We start from the raw sequence: 27,552 nt of genomic DNA, 5'->3' as shown, positions 1-27,552 counted from the left end.
GTATGTCCTCCGTGCTCTTGACACTGTAAACCTTCTTGCCACAGTGTATATTGATGTGCCATCCTGGATGAGCTGCACTACCTGAACAACTTCTGTGGGTTGGAGACACCTCATGCTCCCTCTAGTGGTGAGGACATTGGCAAAATGCAAAAGGGACCAACAATCATCCAGAAAGGACGAGGACAGAGAAACGGTCTGTGGTCACCACCTGCAGAACCGTTCCTTTATAGGGTTGTCTTGATAATTGCCTCATTTCCACCTGTTGTCTGTTCCATTTGTACAACAGCAGGTGAAACTGATCCACAATCAGTGTTGATCCGAACTGGACACGTTGATTTCACAGAAGTGGGATTGATTGGAGTTACATTGAGTTGTTTAAGTGTTCCCTTTTGTGGTGGCGGGGTGTGGTTAGCTCAGCTGCAGGGGGTAGAGAGTGGGATGAGTGGTTCAGGGAACAGTGCCGGGTAGGTGTGATGAGCACAGCTGAGCTGAATGTGAACTGATGAGCTCTCCCCTATAAAGGGGAGCAGGGAGAAGGAGGCGAGAGGAATGCGGTTGCACAGAAACATTGTTGTGTGGGCCGGACAAATAAAGACATTTTACATCCAAACGTATGACTGAGCGTGTCGTCTGTCTCCAAGAACCCCCGCGGTAGCTCAGACCTGCTACATCTTTATTTTTTTGAGCAGTGTATATTTGTGTATTTACACAATGATGTACTTTCATAAATTTCTTTCATTTATTACACTTTTTATATTTTTAAGGATTTCTGCTTTCACTCGTCCAATCATCCTGCGGTACCTGAGGTGTGACACAGGGTGACACAAGTATCCCATCCGCCATCATGGGCGCCGGGGCCAAAGGGTCGACCACGATGCTGCACCACACTCTCGGTCCGAACTGCTCGCCGGCGTGGGCCAGACGCCAGTGGGAGGTGTAGGAGCCCTCGAGCGCAGGTGCACACAGTGCGACACTCACTATACCCACCTGGACACACAAACACCACATGAAGAGCACAGTGGCAAGGAGCTGACTGCATCCATCTGATAAAGGAAGACTGAAATCGGATCTAGGTAACAAATTCATGGTGCTTTTCCCCCCAAAAAAGGTGAAAATGAGAACTTCCCTCCACTCACCTGTCCTGGCTGCAGCAGGGGGATGGGAACTTCTCTCCACCGGTCCCCAGATCCCACCGCAAGGTTCCCCCACATGAACTTCAGCTGTACCAACAAACAACATATAATATGAGGATCAATTAAATTCTATTTTATTTTACATATAAAGCACCAAATCACAACAGGTTATTTCAAGGCGCTTAACACGTTAAAGTCCTTAAAGCAGAACTTTACAGCATTATACAGAGAAAACCAACAATTCAACAAATCAACAATTCCCACATGAGCTAGGAGGGATAAACTCCTCTTTAAGGGAGAACAACCTCCAACAGAAGGAAGGAAAAACTCTCTTTTAACGGAAGAAACCTTCAACTGAGGAAGGAAAAACTCCCTTTAAAAGTAAGAAACCTTCAACATAAGGAAGGAAAAACTATCTTCTAACAGAAGAAACCTCCAACAGAAGGAAGGAAAAACTCTCTTTTAACAGGAAGGAAAAAACTCTCTTTTAACAGGAAGAAACCTCCAACAGAAGGAAGGAAAAATTATCTTTTAACAGGAAGAAACCTCCAAAAGAAGGAAGGAAAAACTCCCTTTTAACAGGAAGAAACGAAAAACTCTCTTTTAAAAGGAAGAAACCTCCAACAGAAGGAAGGAAAAACTCCCTTTTAACAGGAAGAAACCTCCAACAGGAAGAAGAAAAAAAACTCTCTTTTAACAGGAAGAAACCTCCAACATAAGGAAGGAAAAACTCTCTTTTAACAGAAGAAACCTCCAACAGAAAGAAAAACTCTCTTTTAACAGGAAGACACCTCCAACAGAAGGAAGGAAAAACTCCCTTTAATAGTTAGAAACCTCCAACATAAGGAAGGAAGAAACCTCCAACTGAAGGAAGGAAAAACTCTCTTTTAACATAAGGAAAAACTCTTTTTGCAGGAAGAAATCTCCAACAGAAGGAAGGAAAAATTATCTTTTAACAGGAAGAAACCTCCAACTGAAGGAAGGAAAAACTCTCTTTTAACAGGAAGAAATCTCCAACAGAAGGAAGGAAAAATTATCTTTTAACAGGAAGAAACCTCCAACTGAAGGAAGGAAAAACTCTCTTTTAACAGGAAGAAATCTCCAACAGAAGGAAGGAAAAATGATCTTTTAACGGGAAGAAACCTCCAACAGAAGGAAGGAAAAACTTTCTTTGAACAGGAAGAAATCTCCAACAGAAGGAAGGAAAAATTATCTTTTAACAGGAAGAAACCTCCAACTGAAGGAAGGAAAAACTCTCTTTTAACAGGAAGAAATCTCCAACAGAAGGAAGGAAAAATTATCTTTTAACGGGAAGAAACCTCCAACAGAAGGAAGGAAAAACTTTCTTTGAACAGGAAGAAATCTTCAACAGACGGAAGGAAAAACTCTTTTAGCAGGAAGAAACTTCCAACAGAGGGAAGGAAAAACTCTTTTAACAGAAGAACCCTCCATCAGACGGATGGAAAAATTCTCTTTTAACAGGAAGAAACCTACAACAGAAGGAAGGAAAAACTTTCTTTCAACAGGAAGAAATCTCCAACAGACGGAAGGAAAAACTCTTTTAACAGGAAGAAACCTCCAACAGAAAGAAGGAAATACTCTCTTTAACAGGAAGAAACCTCCGACTGAAGCAGGCTCAGCGGTCATATGCCGCCCGCCTGTCAGTCAGAGGGGTCACGATTTCAGAATTTTTGACGAAAAATTTAAAATAAAAGGAGCGTTTGTGACAATTATTTTCCCTCGTATTGTCTGGCGTCTGGTTGTACAGCGTTACTACTGCCAGAAGGTTGCAGTAATGCGCAAAAAGTTGTTTGCCATTTACCTTAAAAAAAAATAAATAAGGCTGAGCAGCTGATTGGCAGATAATATTAAACTATTTTAATTGAAAATTGACCGAAGACAACATATCACATGTTGAAGTGAAAAATATGCTTATTTTCAATTTGATGGCAGGAACGTCTTTCAAAAAAGTAGGAACAGCATATTTACCACATCAGCTGTAAATGTCCAGTAGGAAGTCAATAAAGCAGCTGATTTGGGGGGAAATGTGATCTCATTTGCTAATTAGCAGTTCTCCTGCTGCACACCTTCCAACTGGAGGCTTTTCAGAGAGTAATTGGAACGTCCTGATAAAAAGGAATTCAAATTAAAAAAGGTATTTTGACTTGTCATTGTAAGAAAAGCGCAGCTTTTGTGCATGTTGTTTTACTCGACACTTCATTGAGCTGAGTTATCATTATAACACCTGTGATTTCTCTACAACAAAAGGTCAAAATCTTTGTCGTGAAAATGGTCCACAGTCCAGCCTGCAAGTAACAAATACGGGAATGAACTTTCCAGAATTGTGCTCAGACAGGATGTTCCTGTTTTACGAACACCGTCTGTCCTGGAGACTTGTTTTATGTGTGAATTAAAGAGCATACATACCTGGTCAAAAGCAACTCCACAGTTTCACACAGTAGAAGTGGAGGATTAAAAGGCCATCAATGCCAGAGGAACTAAGACTCTAAGATGTTTGAGGTCAGTACCTTCAGTTTTGTCTGAATTTAGAAAAACCGGGTTCTTACCTTCGTCTCAGCGCTCCAGCTGATAGTTCCAGTGTTCCTCATTTTCCAATACTTGATAAACTTGGTACCGGGGCGCAACCGGGTTCCATCAGGAAGGTTCTCGTCCAGAAACGCAGCCGTCATGGCCGGAACCACCAGTGGACAGGGCCGCTTCGGACGCCTGGGCAGGAAAGGAAATCCTTTTATCCTGCTTCTCTCTTCAGTTGCACGTTTTAAAGTTACTTTTCATAACTTTAACATTTTTATGTCTAGACGACAGCAATGTGTTGCACCTGGAATTATCTACAACAGCATCTACCAATAGGTTGTTTTTGTCAGTTCTACTCCCACAACATTTATTTAAAGCATTTTATCCATTGCTTCTAGCAAACTATTCCAACTGTTACATTTCAGCTATGTTTGTCAACCCTATATTCATTCTATGCCTGTAAAGATTCTCAGTCGTACATATTATTTTAACCTTTTATTTTAATTTAATTTAATAATAGCTTCCTATTGTAACACTTTGTAAGGGTCACCTTAGTTTACCATTTATATTGTGATTGTAATGGGGACATGTAATTTGTTCATTTTGCTATCACTTTAAGTGCTATATGTTATCAGAGGCCTGTCGCATCTACACGGATATGGAATATGGGCCTTTATGTTTACTTTTCTATTTCATCGGAATCTATGAAAGAAGGGAAGTGACGTTCCTGCAGGAATGGGTGTTGTGTCGTTATCTGGCAGCGTGTCCGGGGCCTGGATTATTTTTTGGATTATTACTTTTGGATTATGCCTAAATCTCCAAGAATGTGTAGTGCAGGATGGGGTTCTATCTTCTGGACGGACGGCGGTGGGGAGATCTGCACAGCTTTTAATTGTGGCATTGAACCGCAGCGAAAATTCAGCAGTCATCCCTTTGTTTTGGGGGCAGTTTGGATCCATTTATCCATTCGGTGTGTTTCAGCAACCCGTCCAGGTGGGATGTGACCTAATTCGATTTTCTTTAATAAATGGCAAATTGGCAACCTACTTGTGTCAGTTTGGTTAATGTATAATTGTTGTTGATATCATGGCGAGGTAGACGGGAAGTTATTTTGTTTATTTCTGGAGTTTTTCAGTTGTTTAGGAGGTCAGCCGGCGGCGTCCATTTACAGTGTATCAGGTCCGCCTGCTTCTTAGAAAATTAGCATTGTAGCTTTCCCCTTAAAAGTTTTTAAATAAGGTGAATTATTACAACTTCATCCATTATATTTTACTCTCTGGAATGTATATCTAGTACTCTCAGCTATTTCATCATTCATCCATTACTTTCAGTATTCCTTTTAACTGTTAATTTATCTATTTTAACATTTTATTCATTTTATTTTCTTGAGCTACTCCACAACGTTTCCACAAACATCCCAGGCAAGTTGTACGAGTTGGGAATCACAAAGAAAATTATTTTCTCTATTTACTGAGATGTATAAATAGGATGTCTCTTTCTCTAGCTTGTAATCTAACATGACTAGCTTGGAAAATTTCCTTTTTTTTAGTAACCTACTCAGGGCTGTTGTGCTGGGTTGCTCGGGGCTGCAGAAGGACAGGGGAGGAGCTTCCATCTCTGTGGGAGGAGCTCCACTGTATGCCCCGCCTCTCCATCTTCAGCTGTTTCCGGATCTCTTTGACTTCGGCTTTCAGCAGGCGCTTCTCTGCTTTTAACCGCTGCTTCTCAGCCTTCCGGAAACTGCGGTCGCCTCGCCTGTAGAACCTGCACAACAATGGACGCAGATGAAAATGACCACAGCCACAGGTAGATGTCCAAAACTACGCCCTGTGGAACTTTTTTCTTGCTAAAATAACAAAAACGATTCCAATAAAATTTTGGGGCGGCACAGTGGTGCAGTGGTTAGCATTGTCGCCTCACAGCAAAAAGGTTCAGGGTTCGATTCCAGGCCTGGGCCTTCCTGTGTGAGTCTGCATGTTCTCCGTGTGCCTGCGTGGGTTCTCTCGGTTCTCCGGCTTCCTCCCACCATCCAGAAACATGAGTCTCAGGTTAATTGGTGGTTCTATAAATTGCCATGAGGTGTGAATGGTCTTTGTTTCCGTCTGTCTCTACGTGTTGGCCCTGTGATGAACTGGCGACCTATCCAGGCGAACCATGCTTTTGCCCTGAGGGATAGGCTGGAGCACCCCCGTGACCATGTTCAGGATAAAGCGGTTATAGACAATGGATGGATGGATAAAATTTTCTCCAGTGATGTTTCATATTTTGCAAAGTACAAATATACAGTAGGGCAGAATTATTGTAGAGTGCAATTAGACAACCTCTCCATCGCACAATAGCACCGATGTTTTTAGTACATTCATATATACACAGTAAAACAGCCACAATATAGTCATTTTTCCAGTAATAATCTAATGATTTATCGATCATAGACACGAGGCTTCTGCCATGCTATGTAAAAACACAAACAACAAAGATCTGTCTGACCAGACATCTGCTAAACATTATATCAAAAATTCTAAACCAAAAAAAATAGAATATTTTAAAATATGAAAAATGGAAGCAGGGTTGAAACATTGGTAATCACACAGTGGTGTCCTACCTGCTGTGGTCTGGAGCGGGTGATCCGTGCTCCGGGATGGACAAAGGAGTCCTGGCTCGCACCAGGTTGTGACTGGGATCATGAGAGAAGCTGCACGGCTCGCACAGAGTACATGAGGTACACACACTGATGACGGAGGGAAGAGGGATGGGAAAGTACATTATTAGGGAAGAATGGTCATGCGAGAATTTTATTTAGGACTTTGCACTTGTGTCTATAATTCAGTCATCCAAAGAGCCCTGCCAACATCACAGACCTGCACTGGTAGCCTCCTCCGGTGGTCTGCCCCCTGCAGGAGGAACAGGGAGGAGTGGAAGAGGATGGAGCTCCAGGCAGGGTGGAGGAGGAAACCTCAGGCACCTGCTGAGTCTCTGCTTCTCCTCCTACTTCACCTCTACCTCCCCCACCCCCTGCTGCTCCCCCTCCTCCTCCCAGGGGCTTGTGGATGCAGCACTGTCCGGAGAACTCCCGGCAGATCTTCTCCACCGCTTCGCGAACCACCTGGTCCTTAAACTGGAGGGACGAAGGGGGGAATGGCTGTCTTAGAAATCAGTGGGATCCTCCAGCAGAAAAACTACTGCTGAAAAACACTCCATCTGGCTCTTTACCTTCTCCATGTACGAGGTAAACCAGGCTGGGGGTGTCTTGTCTTCTTCTTTGGTCCCCTTCACTTCTTTCATGATCACCTGATCAACAGAATAAGACAATATTGATGCAGGAAAAAAAAGGAAGAGGCCTTTGAAGGCAATTGAATAACCATAAATACTTGTATCATCACAAATTGTTCTGTAATCCATTTGCTAAAACACAGAAGACATTGAGAGGAATGTTCTTCACATCCTCGGTGACAGGACGGATTACTAAGCAAGAGCATGACCACCATTTAGATACTCCTCCAGGGAGGCCTATTATTTATCTAATGGATCTATACCAAAGTATACTAACTTATACTTATAAGAGTACTATACGAAAGTATACTAATTTATAAGAGTACTATACGAAAGTTTACTAACTTATAAGAGTACTATACTAACTTATACTTATAAGAGTACAAGTACAGTACTTATAAGAGTACTATACAAAAGTATACTAACTTATACTTATAAGAGTACTATACGAAAGTATACTAATTTATAAGAGTACTATACGAAAGTTTACTAACTTATAAGAGTACTATACTAACTTATACTTATAAGAGTACAAGTACAGTACTTATAAGAGTACTATACAAAAGTATACTAACTTATAAGAGTACTATACGAAAGTGTACTAACTTATAAGAGTACTATACGAAAGTATGCCCCCACCATCAACCTCCTGCCTCCCCCCTGCCTCCACCACCGCCCTCCTGCCTCAACCCGTGTTTTCATTGAACTTTGTACATCTACAACAATTGTATCTTTATGCTTTTGGGTCCTCATTCATGTTCAGCTGTGGCAGAAGTTAGCGAGTTTAAAAAACTTAGTCTATTCTAAAAAAAAAAAAACAGGTGCTCACAGGAAAACTACAACAAGTTAAAAAAAACAAACAGTAGATTTAGGAGCACAGGTCTTGTGGATAAACTGAAAATCCTTTGCATGGAAAAGAAATGGCCCATTGTGATCACACAGCAACCCATGAAGAGAACCTCTGATAGTTCAATAAAAAATGCAAACTCCTGGTAGGACTCGAAACCAAAAGGCCAGATTGCGGTTTGGAAACATCCAAAAAGAAATTGTCTATCAAATGGATGGAAAGATGAAAATGTATTGGAAAAAAAACATGAGCGAACAAAAAAAACCCAGCTGACGAGCTAAAGCTCTACCTCATCTGTCAAATATCAGTGGACCAGTTAAGGGTTGGACATGCAGGTGTTCAGTGTACTGGCTTTTACTGGTGATTTCACTGCTGACAGAAGCAACAGAAGGAATGCTAATATGGCAGGAAATGGTGCCATGCTAGTGGCAGTTTGTTGCAGCAGCTCCCCGGGTGTGTTTTTGTTTGAAGTATTTTTCTCTTTTTTCTCCTCTCTTCTGAGTTGCTTTTCTTTCACGTTTCTTAAGTGACGGTCAGGCAATGGACCGAAACTTTTTTTCCACTTTTCTCATGGCTTTTCTGTTACTTTTTTTTCCCTCTTTGTAACGGAGAGCTACGCATAGTGGACTGGGGGCATTGTTTACTCTAGCGACCAGCTGATCGCGCTGAGTAGACCTCTACTGCTGCTGCCCGGAGCGAGGCCTGAAATCCCGGAGGAACTTCGTAGAAGACGTCGGGGTTGCAGAGCTGGAGCTAAGATGAAGGTGAAGAGGAGGAAATATAAACCAGCGGTACCGGCGATTTTAATGGGGAACGTGAGGTCGTTGGCCAATAAGACGGACGAGCTCGGCGCGCTGGTAAAGACCCAGCGGGAATACCGGGAGTGCAGCATCATGTGTTTCACTGAGACATGGCTGCACTCACATTTCCCGGACCACAGTGCAGCTGTACCCTGCTTCAGGACCGTTCCATGCTTCAGGATCATAACCGGCTTCAGGACCGTACCCGGCTTCAGGACCGTAACCGGCTTCAGGACCGTTCCCTGCTTCAGGACCATTCCCTGCTTCAGGGCCGTACCTGGCTTCAGGACCGTTCCCTGCTTCAGGGCCGTAACCGGCTTCAGGACCGTTCCCTGCTTCAGGACCGTACCTGGCTTCAGGACCGTTCCCTGCTTTAGGACCGTTCCCTGCTTCAGGACCGTAACCGGCTTCAGGACCGTTCCCTGCTTCAGGACCGTTCCCTGCTTCAGGACCGTAACCGGCTTCAGGACCGTTCCCGGCTTCCAGACCGTACCCAGCTTCAGGACCGTTCCCTGCTTCAGGACCGTAACCGGCTTCAGGACGGTACCTGGTTTCAGGACCGTTCCCTGCTTCAGGACCGTACCCGGCTTCAGGACGGTACCTGGTTTCAGGACCGTTCCCTGCTTCAGGACCGTACCCGGCTTCAGGACCGTTCCCTGCTTCAGGACCGTAACCGGCTTCAGGACCATTCCCTGCTTCAGGACCGTACCCGGCTTCAGGACCGTTCCCGGCTTCAGGACCGTTCCCGGCTTCAGGACAGTTCCCTGCTTCAGGTCCGTTCCCTGCTTCAGGACCGTAACCAGCTTCAGGATCATTTCCTGCTTCAGGACCGTTCCCTGCTTCAGGACCGTACCCGGCTTCAGGAGCGTTCCCTGCTTCAGGACCGTACCTGGCTTCAGGACCGTTCCCTGCTTCAGGACCGTACCTGGCTTCAGGACCGTTCCCTGCTTCAGGACCATACCCGGCTTCAGGACGGTACCTGGTTTCAGGACCGTTCCCTGCTTCAGGACCGTACCCGGCTTCAGGACCGTTCCCTGCTTCAGGACCGTAACCGGCTTCAGGACCGTAACCGGCTTCAGGACCATTCCCTGCTTCAGGACCGTACCCGGCTTCAGGACCGTTCACGGCTTCAGGACAGTTCCCTGCTTCAGGTCCGTTCCCTGCTTCAGGACCGTAACCAGCTTCAGGATCATTCCCTGCTTCAGGACCGTTCCCTGCTTCAGGACCGTACCCGGCTTCAGGAGCGTTCCCTGCTTCAGGACTGTTCCCTTCTTCAGGAGTGTTCAAGCAGACAGAGACGTTGTGCCAAGCGGTAAGAAGAAGGTGGAGGGATTGCAGTCTATGTGAACGAGAGGTGGTGTAATCCCGACCGTGTGTGTGAAGGAACGTTTCTGTAGCCCGGACATTGAACTTCTAGCCGTGGGGATGCGTCTGTATTATTTGCCGAGGGAGTTCTCGTCCGCCATTGTTATCGCTGTGTACATTCCTCCATCAGCTGACGTAGAGGCAGCAGTGGACACCACCCACTCCACTGTGTCCAAACTTCAGACTCAGCATCCCGGTGCATTTTTGGCAGTTACTGGAGACTTTAACCAGTCTGGATAAAGCTCTGCCAACTTTTCACCCATATGTGAACTGCCCCACATGGAACAATAAAATCCTGGATCTTCTGTATGCTAAGGCCATGGATGCATACAGTACTACTGCCCTTCCCCCCCTTAGTAGGTCTGATCACAACCTGGTGCTGTTGACACCAAAGTATGTTCCTCTGGTACAGAGGCAGCCTGTAACCACCAGGACTGTGAGGAGGTGGACACAGGAGGCTAAAGACGCCCTGCAGGACTGCTTTGAGTCCACGGACTGGGATGTGCTGTGTGGGCCACATGGGGAGGACATCAACAGCATGACGGACTGTATCACAGAATACATCAAATTCTGTGAACACACCACCGTACCATCCAGGACTGGACACTGCTTCTCCAACAACAAGCCGTGGCTCACCAGTGACCTGAAAGTGCTTCTTCATAAGAAGAAAGCAGTCTTTAGGTCTGGGGACAGGGAGGAGATCAGGAGAGTGCAGCACGACCTGAAGGAGAAGCTCAGGGAGGTCAAGGACTCCTACAGGAGGAAGCTGGAGGCCAAACTCCAACAGAACAACGTGAGGGAGGCAATAACCGGTATGAAGGAGGGAGACAACCTGGAGAGGGCCAATGAGCTAAACTGTTTCTTCAACAAGTTTAGTTCACAGCCCTCATCTGTCTCCTCCACACACCACACCTCCCAAACACCTCTGCTGCCCCCCTCTCCCCCTTCTGTCCCCCCTGGTGAGCTGCATGGACACAGAGCCCTCAACATCAAAGGGCTTTTCCACCATTGACGCCATGACTGCCCACTGCAATAAGACTGTACAATTTATCACCTCTGGCCAAATCCATCACCCAACAATAACACCGTTGGTTGTTTGTCTTCTTGTTTGTTTAAATCCTTGCACTATTGTTTAGTTAATTTAATATTATTATTTTATCGTATATATTGTGCATTTTTATATTTAATATTTTTTACTCTGTTGTTTTATTGCTTTTCCTGTATCTATAATGCTGCCGTAGCGAAATAAATCTATCTATATGCAGGTGCAATGAGTCTGTTCCCTTTAAACAAATACATTAAAACTCAGTGCATCACATTTCATCATCCAGCTGAAAACTCTCCTAAACGTACAACCAAACCAACCAAAGACGTTTACCGGAGCAAACGGGTCATCGTGACTGGTGAACAGACAAAGAAATGCAGTCTGTGTCTGGTGTGAAACGTGGTGTGCAGGAGTCCTACCATGCTCTGTTCGGGCACCGCAGCCTGGATCTTGCGGCTGACCACCTGAGCCAGGGCGGGGCAGTGCTGGGGGGGTCTAAAGCCTCTCTTGGGCTCTGCTCCGCTGGCCTTGGTGGTGGTGACCTTTGCTGGTTGTCCTCGAGTCTCGTATACGTTCATGTGCAGACGGTTCCCCTGCCTCGCTGCACTCTGGGAAAAAAAGTCAATGGTTGATGTCTTACCAAAGCTGAGTCTTTCTACTTATAACAACAACATAAAAAGAGGAGGTGTCCGAAAAAGGGAAGGGGTCTCCTCCCTGACAACTCATGGAGCACCGCTGTATTTATACAGAAATTACAGAACAATTCCAACTCTCAGAAATAAAAGTGGCCAATGGCCATACCATATAAATATGTCATAGGGATATTCAATGTCACTAAGGCTAGTATTCAGTGTATACTTCCCATTGAAATAAAGTGTGGGGTAGGGTTAGGCTTTAGCAACCAGCTACAGTGATTGGACATCTAATTATAATGCTCCCTTCTCTGTGGAGGTTTTTGAAGAGCGGGGAGGAGACGCTCTGCTGTGTAAAAGGGTGGATCGATAAATTCAGACGGCTCCTGTTGAGCGTGAACAATGTGCAGCAGCAGGACGTGCACGGCGCACAGAGCAGCGGCAACCTTAGTGAGCAAGTCTCCAACCAGAACCTCTGGTCGCTTGATGAAAATCAGCACCTGACTGACACATGCTTCGTGAGCAGTGGTACAGTGTGTCCGCAATGTTATACGCACCTGAAATTTGAGCAGATAGCACATATCAAAGTTTGTGACAAATTATTGGGGAGCAGAAAGAATAAGCAGCGCGTAGGGGTTGGAGCGACCATTGTTTTATTGTGGATGAGTTTTCTAATTCACTGTGCGGTTGGTTTGTCATGTTGGAGAACCGTTGGCTTCCTTAAGCATTTTAAGGCACTCCATTGCCAATTTCCAGAGTTTGGCACAAAATGTTATGTGTAAATCTAGTCATGCCAAATTTCCCTGCGCACAGACCAGCGCTCGCAAAAACATGCATGACGTGGGTGCTGGTTTTAATCAAGCAACAACATTTCTAACACGGACTCATTAAGGTGATGGAGTCCTGCTGCTCGGTACGCTTCACGTGCGCAACAGGAACAGTTTCTAACTTATCGATCCACCCTTGTACGTTGTAGGTCTGTACAATAGGAGCAGTTGTATAAAAGAATATTTCCACCTCTCCAACAAATGGAGGTCTTTCACATGATACAGACTCAAGCTAGACATTATCATTACACAGTTAACATGTCTTATATTCAGCTTACCTTCAGAGCCTCCTCATACTCTCCTGCAATAAAAGCAGAAACAACACGTATTTTTAACATGACATCAACATACAATTTATCTATTTAATGATTTAATATCTGTTAGCATATTGCATCTTATGACTATTAATGCTTACTTACCTTGACTGTTAATGGAAACCTGGAGGAATAGAGAAGATGATCATGTAAATATGTAGTTTCAGTTTGTGCCACTTTGAGGAATCAAAAGGCCTCTGAACCAATATCATGTCAACATGGTAACTTTAGCTTGAACTTGGAGACCCTTTAATTGACTGTTTCATTGTTTCCCACATGTAGATGGGATTCAGGCCCAAGTAGATTAACAGCATATTTATATACAGTATATACATATACTATATACAGCATATACATATACTATACACTATATACATATACTATACACAGTATGTACATATACTATATACAGTACATACATATACTATACACAGTATATACATATACTATACACAGTATGTACATATACTATATACAGTATATACATATACTATATACAGTATATGCATATACTATATACAGTATATGCATGTACTATATATAGTATATACATATACTATATACAGTATATACATATACTATATGCAGTATATACTATATACAGTATAAACATATACTATATACTATATACAGTATATTATATACACTTTGCAGTGACTGTCTCACAAACCTTTTGTGCAATCAACAAAAGAGTTTGGCATACACACTAAATAAATACAGCATATATCAGAAAATGAGCAACCTAAAGACATAAACCATTTATTAAGTAAAAGTAAGAAATGAAAAAGAGTGTGAAAGTTCAGGTGACTCTATCTGCTGACTGAAGTGAAGTTGTGACGCTTTGTTTCACGTGTTCAGGTTTGGGATTGATACGTCACTAAAATGTTTGTGTGTATATATATATATATATATATAAAAAGCATTTGTAACATGGAGAGGCATGTCTGGATGGTGGAATTGAGTTATTATTTTTCTGTTTTCAAAGTTTTTAAATCCAAAATTCATCCAAACATTTGAATTCAAACTTGTCTTCAGTGGAACAGTGTATGCGATCTTTGTTATCACTCAGGTGCCAGATCTCATTGCACGAGGCATCTGGTCACGTGAGATTAATGTGGTTAAAGCTTCGTGCATCTACGGTTCAAGGCCATAGACTGTAAAAAGATTGAAAGAAAAAATGTAAAGATCGGTCTTGGGATTTTATAAATCGATATCGGATAATTCAAGTGAACATCAATTTGAATTGGAAAATCAAATTTTAAAACACAGCCCTAAAAGGAACTGAGGGTGCAGGAACTGAATCCTGATCAATCACACAGGAAGTTAAAACTCTGCTTGTTGCATTTTTATCTTCTGTGGATTTAAGTGATCCCTAAATATTTTTTTGCAAGAGTCCTGATTTTAATCCTGTCTCCAGCCGTTTTTTAAGAGCATGCAAATGATTTCCATCTTAATAATACTTATAAGCAGTTATTTCCTCGTGAGCTCTTTGTGCCGCCAGAGAACATACATAGAACGACCGGCCATAAAATTAAAACTGAAGAAAATAAAATTCAGTCCAATTCATATAAATGTCAGGGACAAAATATAAGGAACACCTATTCGTAGAGCCCAGTACAATTCAACAGTAGCACAAGTTAGTCTCCAAAATCCCATTTAAATAAATCAACACCTGAATCAATCAGACTGAATAACAGCTGAACAATGAAATCCTTAAAAAACAACAACCTTGTTATTTTCTACTTACTGCTTCAGTGGTTTCAATGTCATTCCTGATTTTGCACACACTGATTTACTGGAATTACAACCAATTTCTTCCCCTCATGGGCCCACATAATGCACTGATGATGCAAGATGACGTCACAACAGCTCAATTACCGAGTTACCTGTCTGTCTGTATAACATCATATTGACTGGTCTTGCTTCATTTGGTAAAAGTCAGCATGAACATAAAATCGGACGAGAACCAAAATGCGAAAATGTGCAGTTTTTCAGCGAGTGACGACAACCAGCATCTCACCTCCTCGTTCTCCTCATCGAAATACGTCAGCTGGAGGCTGCAAAGGCCGAAGGAGCGCTTCACCTGCAAAGAACGAACACACACACACACACACACACACACACACACACACACACACACACACACACACACACACACACACACACACACACACACACACACACACACACACACACACACACACACACACACAGAAATGTGGTAAGAACAGAGTGATGTGAAATCTGTCCTTTACAGATGGGACAGAGAGAAAAGTCATTCAGACTTGTAACAGTCATTTTAATTAGAATGAACTCAGTGACTCAGATTGAATGTCTGTGCATGGCTGAGGATGATCAGGGACTGGGAGGGCAGGTGACCTCTGGTTCAGTTTGACCTCTGGTTCTGAGTTTGACCTCTGGTTCGGTTTGACCTCTGGTTCTGGGTGGTTCTTGGTTGACCTGTGGTTTTGTTTGACCGCTGTTCTGGGTTTGACCTCTGGTTTGGTTTGACCTCTGGTTCTGGGTTTGACCTCTGCTTCTGGGTTGACCTCTGGTTTGGTTTGACCTTTGGTTCTGGGTTTGACCTCTGGTTGTGAGTTTGACCTCTGGCTGTGGGTTTGACCTCTGGTTCAGTTTGACCTGTGGTTGTGGGTTTGACCTGTGGTTCAGTTTGACCTTTGGTTCTGGGTTTGACCTCTGATTTGGTTTGACCTCTAGTTCTGGGTTTGACCTCTGGTTCTGGGTTGACCTCTGGTTCTGGGTTTGACCTCTGGTTGTGAGTTTGACCTCTAGTTCAGTTTGACCTCTGGTTGTGGGTTTGACCTCTGGTTCTGCGTTTGACCTCTGGTTAAAAATGCTCCTTTAGTATCTTCAGATACATAAAGAAGGAATCTTTGTCTGTATGTTCATATATTTGTCCCTCGCACATCTTGACAACCATTCATTCCATCTGCTTCAGACGTGGTGAGTGTATTGCTCGGGGTTGCGAGGAGGGGCATCCTTGCATTATAGTATAGATTTTGAAATGTGACACATTTAATATTCATAAACTTTAATACACAGGCATGCAGCACTCTGTGCAGCAGTGTGGGCGGAGTGGCCGCCACACAGCCACAGTTCTAAAGAGCATCACAGCGGGTTTAGAGCGTCTCCTCAGCTCCTCCCGTAAGCTGTTCTCCAGAAACAGGGTTTGCCCTACTATAATAACACTGAGGTGTAGTGCCCAAATGGTTCCTCACAGATCCTAACACAAATCAACACCGATAACTGGTGCAAGAATAACCTTCTTTTTTTTTTTTTTTTAAAGGCAATGACAAAAACAATGAGACCCTTAACCAAATAACCAACCTCATATTTTAATTTATTTAGGCATAAATGATCTATTTTTGAGAATTATACACATTTTCTTTTTTTTACAAATTTTAACTCAAAAGGCAAAGCAATCAGTGTTTTATATCCAGTCTGTAGTTTTATATCCAGTCTGTGGTTTTATGTCCAATCAGTGTTTTATATCCAGTCTGCAGTTTTATATTCAGTCTGTGGTTGTATATCCAGTCAGTGTTTTATATCCAGTCTGTAGTTGTATATCCAGTCTGTGGTTTTATATTTAGTCTGTTTTATATCTAGTCTCTAGTTTTATATTCAGTCTGTTTTATATCCAGTCTGTAGTTTTATATTCAGTCTGTGGTTGTATATCCAGTCTGTAGTTTTATATCCAGTCTGTGTTTTATATCCAGTCTGTAGTTTTATATCCAGTCTGTGGTTTTATATCCAGTCTGTAGTATCATATCCAGTCTGTGGTTTTATATCCAATCAGTGTTTTATATCCAGTCTGTAGTTTTATATCCAGTCTGTGGTTTTATATCCAGTCTGTAGTATCATATCCAGTCTGTGGTTTTATATCCAATCAGTGTTTTATATCCAGTCTGTAGTCTGCACTAATACATCCTGTACCATCACAGATGCTGGTTTTAGAACTGGGCTGATAACAAGCTGGATGGTCCCTCTCCTCTTTAACCTGGAGGATGCAGCGTCCATGATTTCCAAACAGAATCTCAGCTTGTGATCCATCAGACCTCAGGACAGTTTTCCACTTCACCTCAGTCCATCTTCAATGATCTCGGTCCAGAGAAGGCGGCGGTGTTTCTGGATCATGTTTCTATCTGGTTTCTTCTTTGGAGAGTTTTAACAGCATTTGTGGACGCAGCGATGAACTGTGTTCACAGACGATGGTTTTCACAAGTGTTCCTGAGCCCATGCAGTGATTTCCACTCCAGAATAGTGTGTTTTTAATGCAGTGCTGCCTGAGGGCCCGAAGATCACCACCATCCAATATTGGTTTCCAGCCTTGTCCCTTGTGTTCAGAGATTTCTCCAGATTCTCTGAATCTTTTAATGATATTATGAACCGTAGACGATGAAATCCACTAATTCTTTGTAGTTTTACGTTGAGGAACATTATTCTTAGATTGTTGAACTATTTTCCAACACAGTCTTTCAGAGTGGTGAACCTCTCCCCATCTTCACTGCTGAGAGACTCCGCCTCTCTGAAATCATCTTTTTATATCCAATCATGTTACTGATCTGTTGCCATGGTAACATAATTAATTGTCAGATGTTCCAGCAGGTGTTTCTTTTAGCTTTACACAACTTTTCCAGTCTTTTGTTGACCGTTCCAACTTTTTTTTGAAACAAATTCAAAATCAGCACATAATTTTGATAAAACAATAACGTTTCTCAGTTTTAACATTTGATTTTTTGTTAAATATGGGTTTACGGGATTTGAAAATGATTGCATTCTGCTTTTCTTTACACTTTACATAGCGTCCCAACTTTTTTAGAAATGGAGTTGTATTAGCCTGTTGCCACACCAAACGGCACACTGGAAAATGTGCCAACGCTGCCTAATACAAAAGTCAATTGGCAATAGGTGTACAGTTTACAACAGGCAGGAATTTAAATCAGGTAAAAAAATAAAATAAATACTAAGACACTGAGCCCGGAAACTGTGTGGGACAGACAGAATGTTGGCAGGAGTAGTCCTGCAGGATGCAAAAGGAAAATGAGGACACAGAATGCACATTGCAAAGTAAAACCCCTCAGTGGTGTTCTGATACTCCACATGGTCTCTCTGAAACACAGACGTTAAAGAGCTTTAACAGAAAAATAGTTTTGTCTGTTTTGCCTTAACATTGTAAATTTCATAAATGTAACAACCCTGGCTAAACTAATAGCAGATGCAAACTTCAGCATCTCCAAATCAGCTGTGCCAAATAATGCACCCCGATCAAATGGTGTTACCCACCAATGTAGTTGTCAGGTTTGGAGTCACAGTGTGAATTCACACAGGTAAAAACAACGGGAAACAAATCTGAGCAGTTCCTCAATCCTCATCTTGTCCTGCATCCCCACACAAAGAAAATGCTCTAATGAGTCATTTCTGTCCATTTAGCATCGACCATTTGAATTTCAAACATCGAACACACTTGTTCTTTGGAAGGCAGAGACCAGATGAAAGAGCTGCACTATAATACATCTCAGGGTTATTTTACATTTAATCATGACTAATGCTGCAATCAGCACCACTTCACTTACACAGGACATAAATAAACGGCACACTTGTTTCCTTCCCTTTAACTCATTGAGTGAATCTGATAGCCGACATTTGATGTTCAGCAATTGGAAACCTGGTATTCAATGTGAAATGCTGAATTAACGTGTATGAAGAACAGAAAGGAGTTCGGCTTTCATACATGTTAACATGAAGCATTTCAACAAAGCTGCTTCTGGGTCGAATAACTGGACGATAAGAAACTAGATATATTGGAGAATGTCCTGTCCCTGATGTGCAGGAGTGACAATATTCTCCTTTCAAGCAGTACTTTTCCACAGAAATCTGTCGTTCAGCTGTCCGAATTAGCTGTGCGCGCTCCTGTGACGTGCACGCGGGCAGCAGTCGGTTCCACACGACCCAACAAAGCCCTCACCGCCATCCGAGGCGGCTGGGACCAGTGCATGCAGGACAGAGGACCTGTGCTGGTGTGTCTGTCTTACCATCGCCTCCATGGACTCCCAGCTCTTCGTCTCGGATCCCGACAGGAGAAAATTCTTGGAATTTCCCCTGAAATTCACCTTCAGATTGATGTAGAAATCCATGGCGTCGCCTGACGATGCTTTAACATATTACACACGACGGACACGAAGCGTTTTCCCGCACCAACGACGGCTATTTGGGTTAATCTCGCCAATTCAATCCAGTGATTTATCCTACGAGGGGATGAGGCGTATTTTGTGTTTACATCAGCGCCCTGGACACGCCCACCGCGCAACCACGTGTCCGGAACAGCAGCAGTTCCGTCTTCTTCTTCTGATTGCTGTTCAGAGAGCTGGACACGGCGGGCGCCACCCACATCAGGAAGAGAGAATCCAATAAGATCAAAGAAGACTTTGTTAATTCCACAGTGGGGAAACTTAGTAATGTCCACCCTGAACCCTGACCTCTGACCCCTCACTGACGTAGCTGACGTCACAGCTGTGTTTGAGTTTTTGAGTTCATGACGGCTGAAATGGTATAAAAGATCAAATGAGACACTCCATCGTGACATGACATGCTGCTGACATCCATTGGAAAACAAAAAGTGCAACACCTCGGAATTAATAAATAAATACATAAAATTGAATGTGTGTGTGTGTGTGTGTGTGTGTGTGTGTGTGTGTGTGTGTGTGTGTGTGTGTGTGTGTGTGTGTGTGTGTGTGTGTGGCTCGCTATTGGATGAAGTTAGTAACATCGAGTGTTTACTACAAGCACACTATTCATTCTAAATGGCAGTTTCTTAAAGTCATTTCATTCTACGTTGTAGAATAAGAAGGTTAGGTCTAATGATGATGCTTTTCATTCTTCTTTTTTTCTTTTTCTTTTTGAGGTGGGGGGAGTTAATTCTTGGTTCTTGACCTGTAAATGTCCAAGTGTTATCTTGGACCGTTCAGGTGGGGAAATGATATTTTGGAGTTGGTATAATAGAAAATTATAGTTACAGTAAGAAGGCATTACTTTTATGATACACATTGATATTAATTTATAGTGCATTTCTGAGGATTTCAAACAGTAAATAAAAATGTAGTGTGTAACTTCTGAATTAAGAACAGAATGTATTATTCTGTTGACTTTTATTTGTCTATGATGTTGCAATGCAGCTGATTTTAGATTGATCGCAAAGGCAGAGAAAAAACACAGCAGGTTTGTAATAGGCCATCAGTTTTGAAATGTGAATTATTTTAGGCTAAATGGGGAATGTTATTGCATAAGTAATGATATTAATCATGTATTCTATTACAGTATTAGATCAGATATATTGTTAATGTATATTTGTAACTGATTGAAGGAGCACTGGCTGCTGATAAAACATGGTGAGATTCATATCATCAGCAAAAGCCGTTGATGATCAGATAATGAAGTTGCATATTATCCGTATTCCATACAGTGGTGTCATAGCACTGCTTTACCTTCCTCCCATGGTAATACAGTGGTCTTAACCCTAACAGAGCAGTTGTTAAAAGCAGTCCACTTCATGGCTCTTTCTAAACTCCCTTCAGCTCGTGAGACCACTGATCTCCTAGTCCAGAATGATTTCCATCTCCATGGCATCCCATCTGACATCGTTTCTGACCATGGTCCTCAATTCATTTCCCAAGTTCTGTCCGGCCCACAGTCAGCCTCTCCTCCAGGTTACATCCACAGACCAATGGACAGACGGAGAGGTTGAACCAGGAATTGGACGCTGATTTTCGTTGTTTCTACCTCCAACCTTGTTTCTTGGAACACTCATCTCATCCCCTGATTTGAGTATGCACACAATTCTCACACTTCCGCAGCAACTGGTTTAGCCCCCTTCGGAGGCTTGCTGGGCTATCAGCCTCCTCTTTTTCCAGCCTAGTAGGGGGGGTCCTTACACTCACCTGCCTCCACTACTGTCCAGCCAACAGACTGGATATAAAAGTGTTCGTAGCTTCAGGTCTGAAAAATGGTTCTGATGCAGAAGTGTCTTAAGCTGCAATACCAGCGAGTGCCACTAGAGGTCGGCTCCAAAAAGCCTCCGGCTCCATAGACTCCCATTCAACTTCTCTCATCAAATCCAAAGTGAATAAAATGTGTCCATCAGTTATCTCGGTGTTGTTAGCTAAAGTCACTCCTTCTTATTAGTTTTCTGGAGGTCCATCTGAAAATAATCCCTCATTCATTAGAAAAGAAGATTCAAGAAGACCTGTTTTTGGGGTGTGTCTGTTTGATTGACAGGCCTGTGGTGCAATCAGTTTATGGCTAACGGTGGGCGGGACATAGTATCACCTGGTTTCCATTATAGATTGAAATCAAGAACAGAATTTAAAACCCTCCTTACATACAAAGCCCTCAATAACCAAGCTCCATAGAAGATCTCATAGTTGCATATTATCCCTATAGATTGCTTTGCGCTGAGTAAAAGCTTACTTGTGGTTGCCAGAGCAGAGGTATCCAAATTCTAAAGGGCCAGAAATGATTCTGGATGGAGAGCTGCTGGCCAAAAATATTGAAATTGAAATTACATTGTGGTGGCGGGGTGTGGTTAGCTCAGCTGCAGGGGGGAGGGAGTGGGGGGAGTGGTTCAGGGAACAGTGCCAGGAGAAGGATAATTGGCGCAGCTGAACTGAATCAGGATGATTTTCTCTCGTAGTGAGCAGGACCTGGAGAGGAGGAGGGCAGAGACAGCGACTGGACAGACGCTCGGAGGCAGGGCAGGAGAGCGCCGGAGCAGAGAGCAGTGGAGTGTGTCTAAGGAAAATAAAGTAACTTAAAACGAACTTTGTGACTCAGCAGGTCGTCTGTGTCCACGAGGAACCCCCACGGTAGCACACACCTGGCACCCAATGTGGGGCATGGAGACAGGCGGACAGCCGAGTGAAATGCCGATGCAGGCGGAGGCAAACTGACAACTCCTGGGGGTGCTGCAAGCACAAGCAGAGCGGCAGACCCGCGCCTAGGAACAGCTCGCGGCCCAGCCAGCTGCGGCCCCACCGGCGCCGGGACCCTCATCCTTTACGGGGGTGATGATGCACAAGATGACGCCGGCGGACGAGGTACAGTCATTTCTCGAGATGTTCGAGGCAATGGCGGGGGCGTGTGCCTGGCCAGCGGCAGAGTGGGCGGTGCGACTCCTGCCTCTCCCGATGGGGGAGGCACAGACAGTGGCCCTGGGGCTGCCACCTAGGGCCAGACACATATACGCGGACGTAAAAAGGGCCATTATGGACCGGCTGGGCCTGTCCCCGGAGGACCACCGGAGGAACTTCCGGGTGGCTAGCCTGGGGCCTGGGACCGGCCATTCGCCTACACCCAGCGATTGGGGGACTCGGCGACCAGATGGCTGCAGCCGGAGAGCGCAGGAGGAGCGCCGGCAGTGTTGGACAAAATCGTGATGGAGCAGTTCATGGAGGGGCTGCTGACCAGGACAGCAGCATGGGTCCGCTGCCACCGTCCGTCGATGCTGGAGGCTGCCATCACCCTTGCCGAAGACCACCTTGCGGTCCATCCCAGCGGGCAGGGGGATGGCGGTCGGCCGCGGAGGAGGATCCAGCGTGTAGCCCAGGCCCTGCCGGCACTAACACCCCCCCCGATTCCCCGATTCCTCTGGCCCGGCTGTCCCCGGCACCCTTCCAAACCTGCAGAGGGGTCCTGAACCACCAGGGCAGGAGTGTTGGAGGTGTGGGCAGCCCGGACAGTAATGGAGGGAGTGTCCATTAATGGAGGTGGGACAGACGGTTCGGGGTGACGGCCCTCCAACACCCTATCCCGGTCAAGGAGCGACGTGTCGCGTTCCAGTAAGGATCCAGGGGGGTACACATCAGGCGATGGTGGATTCGGGCTGCACGCAGTCTCTGATCCACCAGAGCCTGGTTCGGCCCGGGGCATTGGTGAAGGCATCGTGGGTGAGAATTAAGTGTGTGCATGGGGATGTTCACGATTATCCGGTGGTGGCCGTAGAAATTAGATATGGGGGAAAAAAAACATAAAGTAAAGGTTACGGTTAGCTCCCGCCTTGCGCACCCCCTAATCTTGGGGACAGATTGGCCGGGTTTAATAAATTAATGGGGCAGTGTACGGGGGTGCATTCACGACTGGCAGGGACATGCGGGATGTGTGCTGCACTCAGCGGTGACGTGAGATTGTTCGACACTGCAGACAGGGAGGGGGAACCGGCGGAGACTCCGGTGGAGTCTCTTTCCACTTGAGCAGTCTCGGGACGATAGTCTACGCGTCGCCTTTGACCAAGTGATAAGAATTGATGGTCAGCTGGTGCGCCCTGACGCAGCGCCATCATATCCGCACTTTTCATTGATTAGGGACAGACTGTATAGAGTGAGTCGTGACACTCACAAACACCCAGTTGTTGGTGCCAAAAAGCCGTCGGGAAATAATTTTCCAGGCGGCTCACTATAACCCGATGGCTGGCCACATGGGATATGATAAAACTCTGGACCAGATAATGGCCCAATTTTACTGGAGTGTCAGCTGGTAAACCAGCCGGCCATTCCGAGGGCGCCTTTACGTCCTCTACCTTTGATGGAGGTCCCATTTGAACGTATTGGCATGGACCTCATCAGGCCATTTCACCGGAGTGCACGCAGATATCGCTTTGTGTTAGTTCTGGTGGACTATGCAACACGATATCCCGAGGCAGCACCATTGCGCAGCATTTCTGCAAAGAGTGTCATGCATGCTCTGTTTCAGGTCATCTCCCGAGTCGGAATCCCAAAAGAGATTCTGACTGACCAGGGCACCTCGTTCATGTCACGAACACTGAGGGAACTTTACAGATTACTGGGCATTAAGTCTATTCGGACCAGTGTTTATCACCCACAGACAGACGGTCTTGTGGAGCGTCTGAATAAGACTTTAAAGTCCATGATTCGTAAATTTTGTACATGACGATGAACGTAATTGGGATAAATGGCTTGATCCTCTGTTGTTTGCAGTGCAGGAGGTCCCCCAGGCCTCGACGGGATTTTCTCCCTTCGAGCTGCTGTTTGGCAGGAAACCACGAGGGGTGCTCGACCTGCTTAAGGAAAACTGGGAGGAGGGTCCGAGCCCCTGCAGAAATTAAATTCAATCCGCCCTGGACCTGCGAGCAAAAGTCCACACACTGGGTCAGATGTCACGTGAGAATTTGCTCCAGGCCCAGGAACGTCAACAACGGTTGTACAACAGAGGGGCCAAGCTGAGGCAATTCACACCGGGAGAAAAGGTACTTGTATTGCTTCCTTCTTCCAGCTCGAAACTCCTTGCCAAGTGGCAAGGGCCCTTTGTGGTCACACGGCAAGTAGGGGACGTTGACTATGAAGTGGTGCGATCTGACAGGGGCAGATCTACCACCTCAGATACAGGAGATCATTCCTGCCCACTGCAATGAGACTGTACAATAACTCACCTCTGGCAAAATCCATCACACAACAATAACACCGTTGGTTGTCTGTTTTCTTGTTTGTTTAAATCTTTGCACTATTGCTTAGTTAGTTTTAATTTAATTTAACTATTCTATTTTATTTTATTTTATTCTATTTTATTGTATATACCGTGCATTTTTATATTTAATATGTTTTACTGTTGTTTTATTGCTTTCCTGTACCTCTAATGCTACTGTAGTGAAAACATTTCCCCTTGTGGGATTAATAAAGTAACCATCCATCCATCCATCCATCCATCCATCCATCCATCCATCCATCCATCCATCCATCCATCCATCCATCCATCTATCAACCTCTTAAAAGCATGGAGAGAGGTGGAGCCTGTTTCTCTGGTGTCTGCGGTATCTGAGAGAGAGGAGCTGGGGCCAGAGGTTCTAAAGTCCACCAATCCTGCCTCGCTCCCTTTCATTACATTACATTACATTACATGTAGCTGACTCTTTTATCCAAAGCGACTTACAATAAGTGCATTTCAACCATGAGGGTACAAAACCCAGAACAACAAGAATCAAGAAAATACAATTTCTTTCAGAAAGCCAAACTACAAAGTTCTATCAGTAAGTTCCATTTTAAGATACTAAAGTTCTACTGTTCAAGGTAAAGGAGGAGGAGGTGTGTTTTTAGTTTGTGGTGGAAGATGTTCAGAGTTTCTGCTGTCCTGATGTTGTTGGGGAGCTCATTCTACCATTTAGGAGCCAGGACAGCAAACAGTCGTGATTTTGTAGAGTGTTTAGCTCAGTGAGGAGCAACAAGCTGATTAGTAGAAGCAGAGTGGACGGAGCGGGGTGGGATGTAGGGTTGGACCATGTCCTGGATGTGGAGGAGGAGGAGGAAGAGGAGGAGGAGGAGGAGCGGAGTGAACGGGGTGGGATGTAAGGTTGGACCATGTCCTGGATGTAGAGGAGGATGAGGAGGAGCAGGAGGAGGAGGATGAGGAGAAGGAGGAGGAGGAGGAGGAAGAGGAGGAGGAGGAGGAGCGGAGTGAACAGGGTGGGATGTAAGGTTGGACCATGTCCTGGATGTAGAGGAGGAGGAGGAAGAGGAGGAGGAGGAGCGGAGAGAGTGGGCTGGGATGTAAGGTTGGACCATGTCCTGGATGTAGACTGGACCCAATCTGTTCACAGCACGGTACGCAAGTACCAATGTTTGGAAACAGATGCGGGCAGCTACTGGAAACCAGTGAAAGAGGAGGAGGAGGAGGAGGAGGAGGAGGAGGAGGAGGAGGAGCGGAGTAGTGTGAGTGAATTTAGGAGGTTAAAGACCAGTCGAGCTGTGGCATTCTGGATGAGCTGCAGAGGTCGGATGGTACTAACAGGTAGACCTGCCAGGAGGGAGTTACAGTAGTCCAGACGTGAGATGACCAGAACCTGGACCAGAACCTGGACCAGAACCTGCGCCACCTTCTGAGTGAGAAGAGGACGTATTCTCCTGATGTTGTGCAGCAGGATAACACAGAGTTGTTGAAGGTAGTAGTCAGGTCGAGGGTGGGAGTCTTTCCCTGGAAGGAAGAGCAGTTCGGTCTTGTGGAGGTTGATTTTCAGGTGGTGTGAGGACATCCACTGAGAGATGTCAGTCAGACAGGCAGAGATTCATGCTGCTACCTGTGTTTCAGATCGGGGAAAAGAGAGGATCAGTTGGGTGTCATCAGCATAGCTGTGGTAGGAAAAGACATGCGAGTGAACGACAGAGCCGAGAGAGTCGGTGTACAGAGAGAAGAGGAGGGGACCCGGGACGGAGCCTTGAGGGACACCAGTAGTGAGAGGACAAGGTTCAGACACAGATCCTCTCCAAGTTACCCGGTAGGTGAGGTCGTCGAGGTAGGATGAGAACAGGGAGAGAGCAGAGCCTGAGACACCGAGGTCCTGAAGGAGGAAAGAAGGATCTGGTGGTTCACTGTGTCAAATGCAGCAGAAGGTCTAGAAGGATCAGGACAGAGGACAGAGAGGCTGCTCTAGCAGTGTGAAGCTGCTCAGAGACAGAAGGAGGACCGTCTCTGTTGAGTGGTCTGTTGAAACCAGACTGGTGGTCAAGAAGGTTATTATGGTGGAGATAGGAGGAGAGTTGGTTAAAGATAGCTCGCTCCAGAGTTTTAGAAAGAAATGGAAGAAGAGAGACGGTCTGTAGTTGTTTACTTCAGACGGGTTGAGGGGGGGTTTCTTCAGGAGAGGGTTCACTCTCCTTCAGAGAGTTCATGGAGTGAATGTTGTGACGGACAGGTCCAGAGTCTGTTGATGTGGTCAGGTTGTCAGTTTGAGAGAGTAAGAGATAAAGAAGTGGTCGGAGACATGAAGTGGGGTTACAGTGAGGTTAGATGTGGAGCAGTTTCTGGTGAAATATAGTCCAGGTGGTTCCAACCTTTGTGAGTAAGAGGGGAAGGACTGAGGGAGACAGCAAAGGAAGACAGGAAGAGCACAAGGTCAGATGACTTCTCAGTCTGGATGTTAAAGTCACCCAGAAGGACAAGTGGAGGACCATCTTCTGGGACGTTTGACAGGAGGACGTCTAATTCGTCCAATAAATCTCCCAAAGGACCTGGAGGACGGTAGAGGACAATGTTTAATTGTACCGGATGAGTAACTGTCACAGCATGAAACTCAAGAGACAGTGAGGTAGGAAGTGGAAGTGGGTAAAGAGAAAACCTCCATTTAGGGAGATGAGTAGACCTGTACTCCCCTACCCCCCTACCAGAGGGTCTGGTGGTGTGGCTGAAGGAGAAGACAGAGGAGAGAGCAGCAGGGTGGATGTGTTGTCTGGTGTGATCCAGGTCTCAGTGAGACCAAGGAAGTCCAGAGACATTTAAAATTACATTTCAGAATAATAAAAACAATACTCTTTAATCTGTGTGTTAGTAATGTTTATTACTTAGCAGAAATTATTGCCAAAAACATTGTCGTCCCACCATTCTTATCAAAAATTTTAATGTGCTATTAGGTCATGAGCATGAACAGTGAGAGAGAAGAGAATGTCATAATTATACGACAGTCCAAAGTAATTTAATGGGGAGCCTTAACAGCACTATGCTATAAGGTGCTGTAAAACTCATATTATGTAGGCCTACTTTGTAGCTGCACAAAATGTAATGTTCATAGTCTTTACAGCTGGGATTTTACAGCACCGCAAGCATAAGTAGAGTGAGAGTTAGGGTTCGGGATTGTGAATCGTGGAATTGAGGATGTTGAACATGTTATTATGTACTGTCGTAAAATAATTTAGAGAGCGAGATAAAAAAGGAATATTAAATTAAAACTGCAAGCAGTGATGTATGGGCCCTCGCACTCTGGCGCGCCGT

The 27,552-nt window shown here is 44.8% G+C and overlaps 1 protein-coding gene across 3 annotated transcripts in view; it reads right to left on the bottom strand.

Annotated features, from left to right (window-relative positions):
• nbr1b (NBR1 autophagy cargo receptor b) overlaps nt 1–19,101 on the bottom strand; it is a 35,946-nt gene extending 16,845 nt beyond the window's left edge. For 2 of the 3 annotated variants that reach the window (XM_069721986.1, XM_069721988.1), the window contains exons 1-12: nt 18,822–19,100; nt 14,789–14,851; nt 12,874–12,892; nt 12,733–12,755; nt 11,415–11,603; nt 6,879–6,956; nt 6,527–6,783; nt 6,271–6,396; nt 5,226–5,432; nt 3,701–3,860; nt 1,137–1,220; nt 802–987 (exon numbers count right to left, since the gene is read on the bottom strand). In XM_069721986.1, coding sequence (XP_069578087.1) covers nt 802–987; nt 1,137–1,220; nt 3,701–3,860; nt 5,226–5,432; nt 6,271–6,396; nt 6,527–6,783; nt 6,879–6,956; nt 11,415–11,603; nt 12,733–12,755; nt 12,874–12,892; nt 14,789–14,851; nt 18,822–18,923 — 1,494 coding nt within the window. In that variant the 5' untranslated portion in view covers nt 18,924–19,100. Of the gene's footprint in view, nt 1–801; nt 988–1,136; nt 1,221–3,700; nt 3,861–5,225; nt 5,433–6,270; nt 6,397–6,526; nt 6,784–6,878; nt 6,957–11,414; nt 11,604–12,732; nt 12,756–12,873; nt 12,893–14,788; nt 14,852–18,821 lie in introns of all 3 variants that reach the window. The other variant, XM_069721987.1, reaches the window with a different exon arrangement.
• Nucleotides 19,102–27,552: the final 8,451 nt, after the last annotated feature.

Source organism: Brachyistius frenatus, unplaced genomic scaffold (assembly GCF_029030835.1).
Source record: "Brachyistius frenatus isolate BFR_SWC_R1_liver_20210118 unplaced genomic scaffold, ASM2903083v1 Contig_280, whole genome shotgun sequence".
In the NCBI taxonomy this organism is placed as follows: domain Eukaryota; kingdom Metazoa; phylum Chordata; class Actinopteri; family Embiotocidae; genus Brachyistius; species Brachyistius frenatus.
This window is presented reverse-complemented; position numbering and strand designations above follow the sequence as displayed.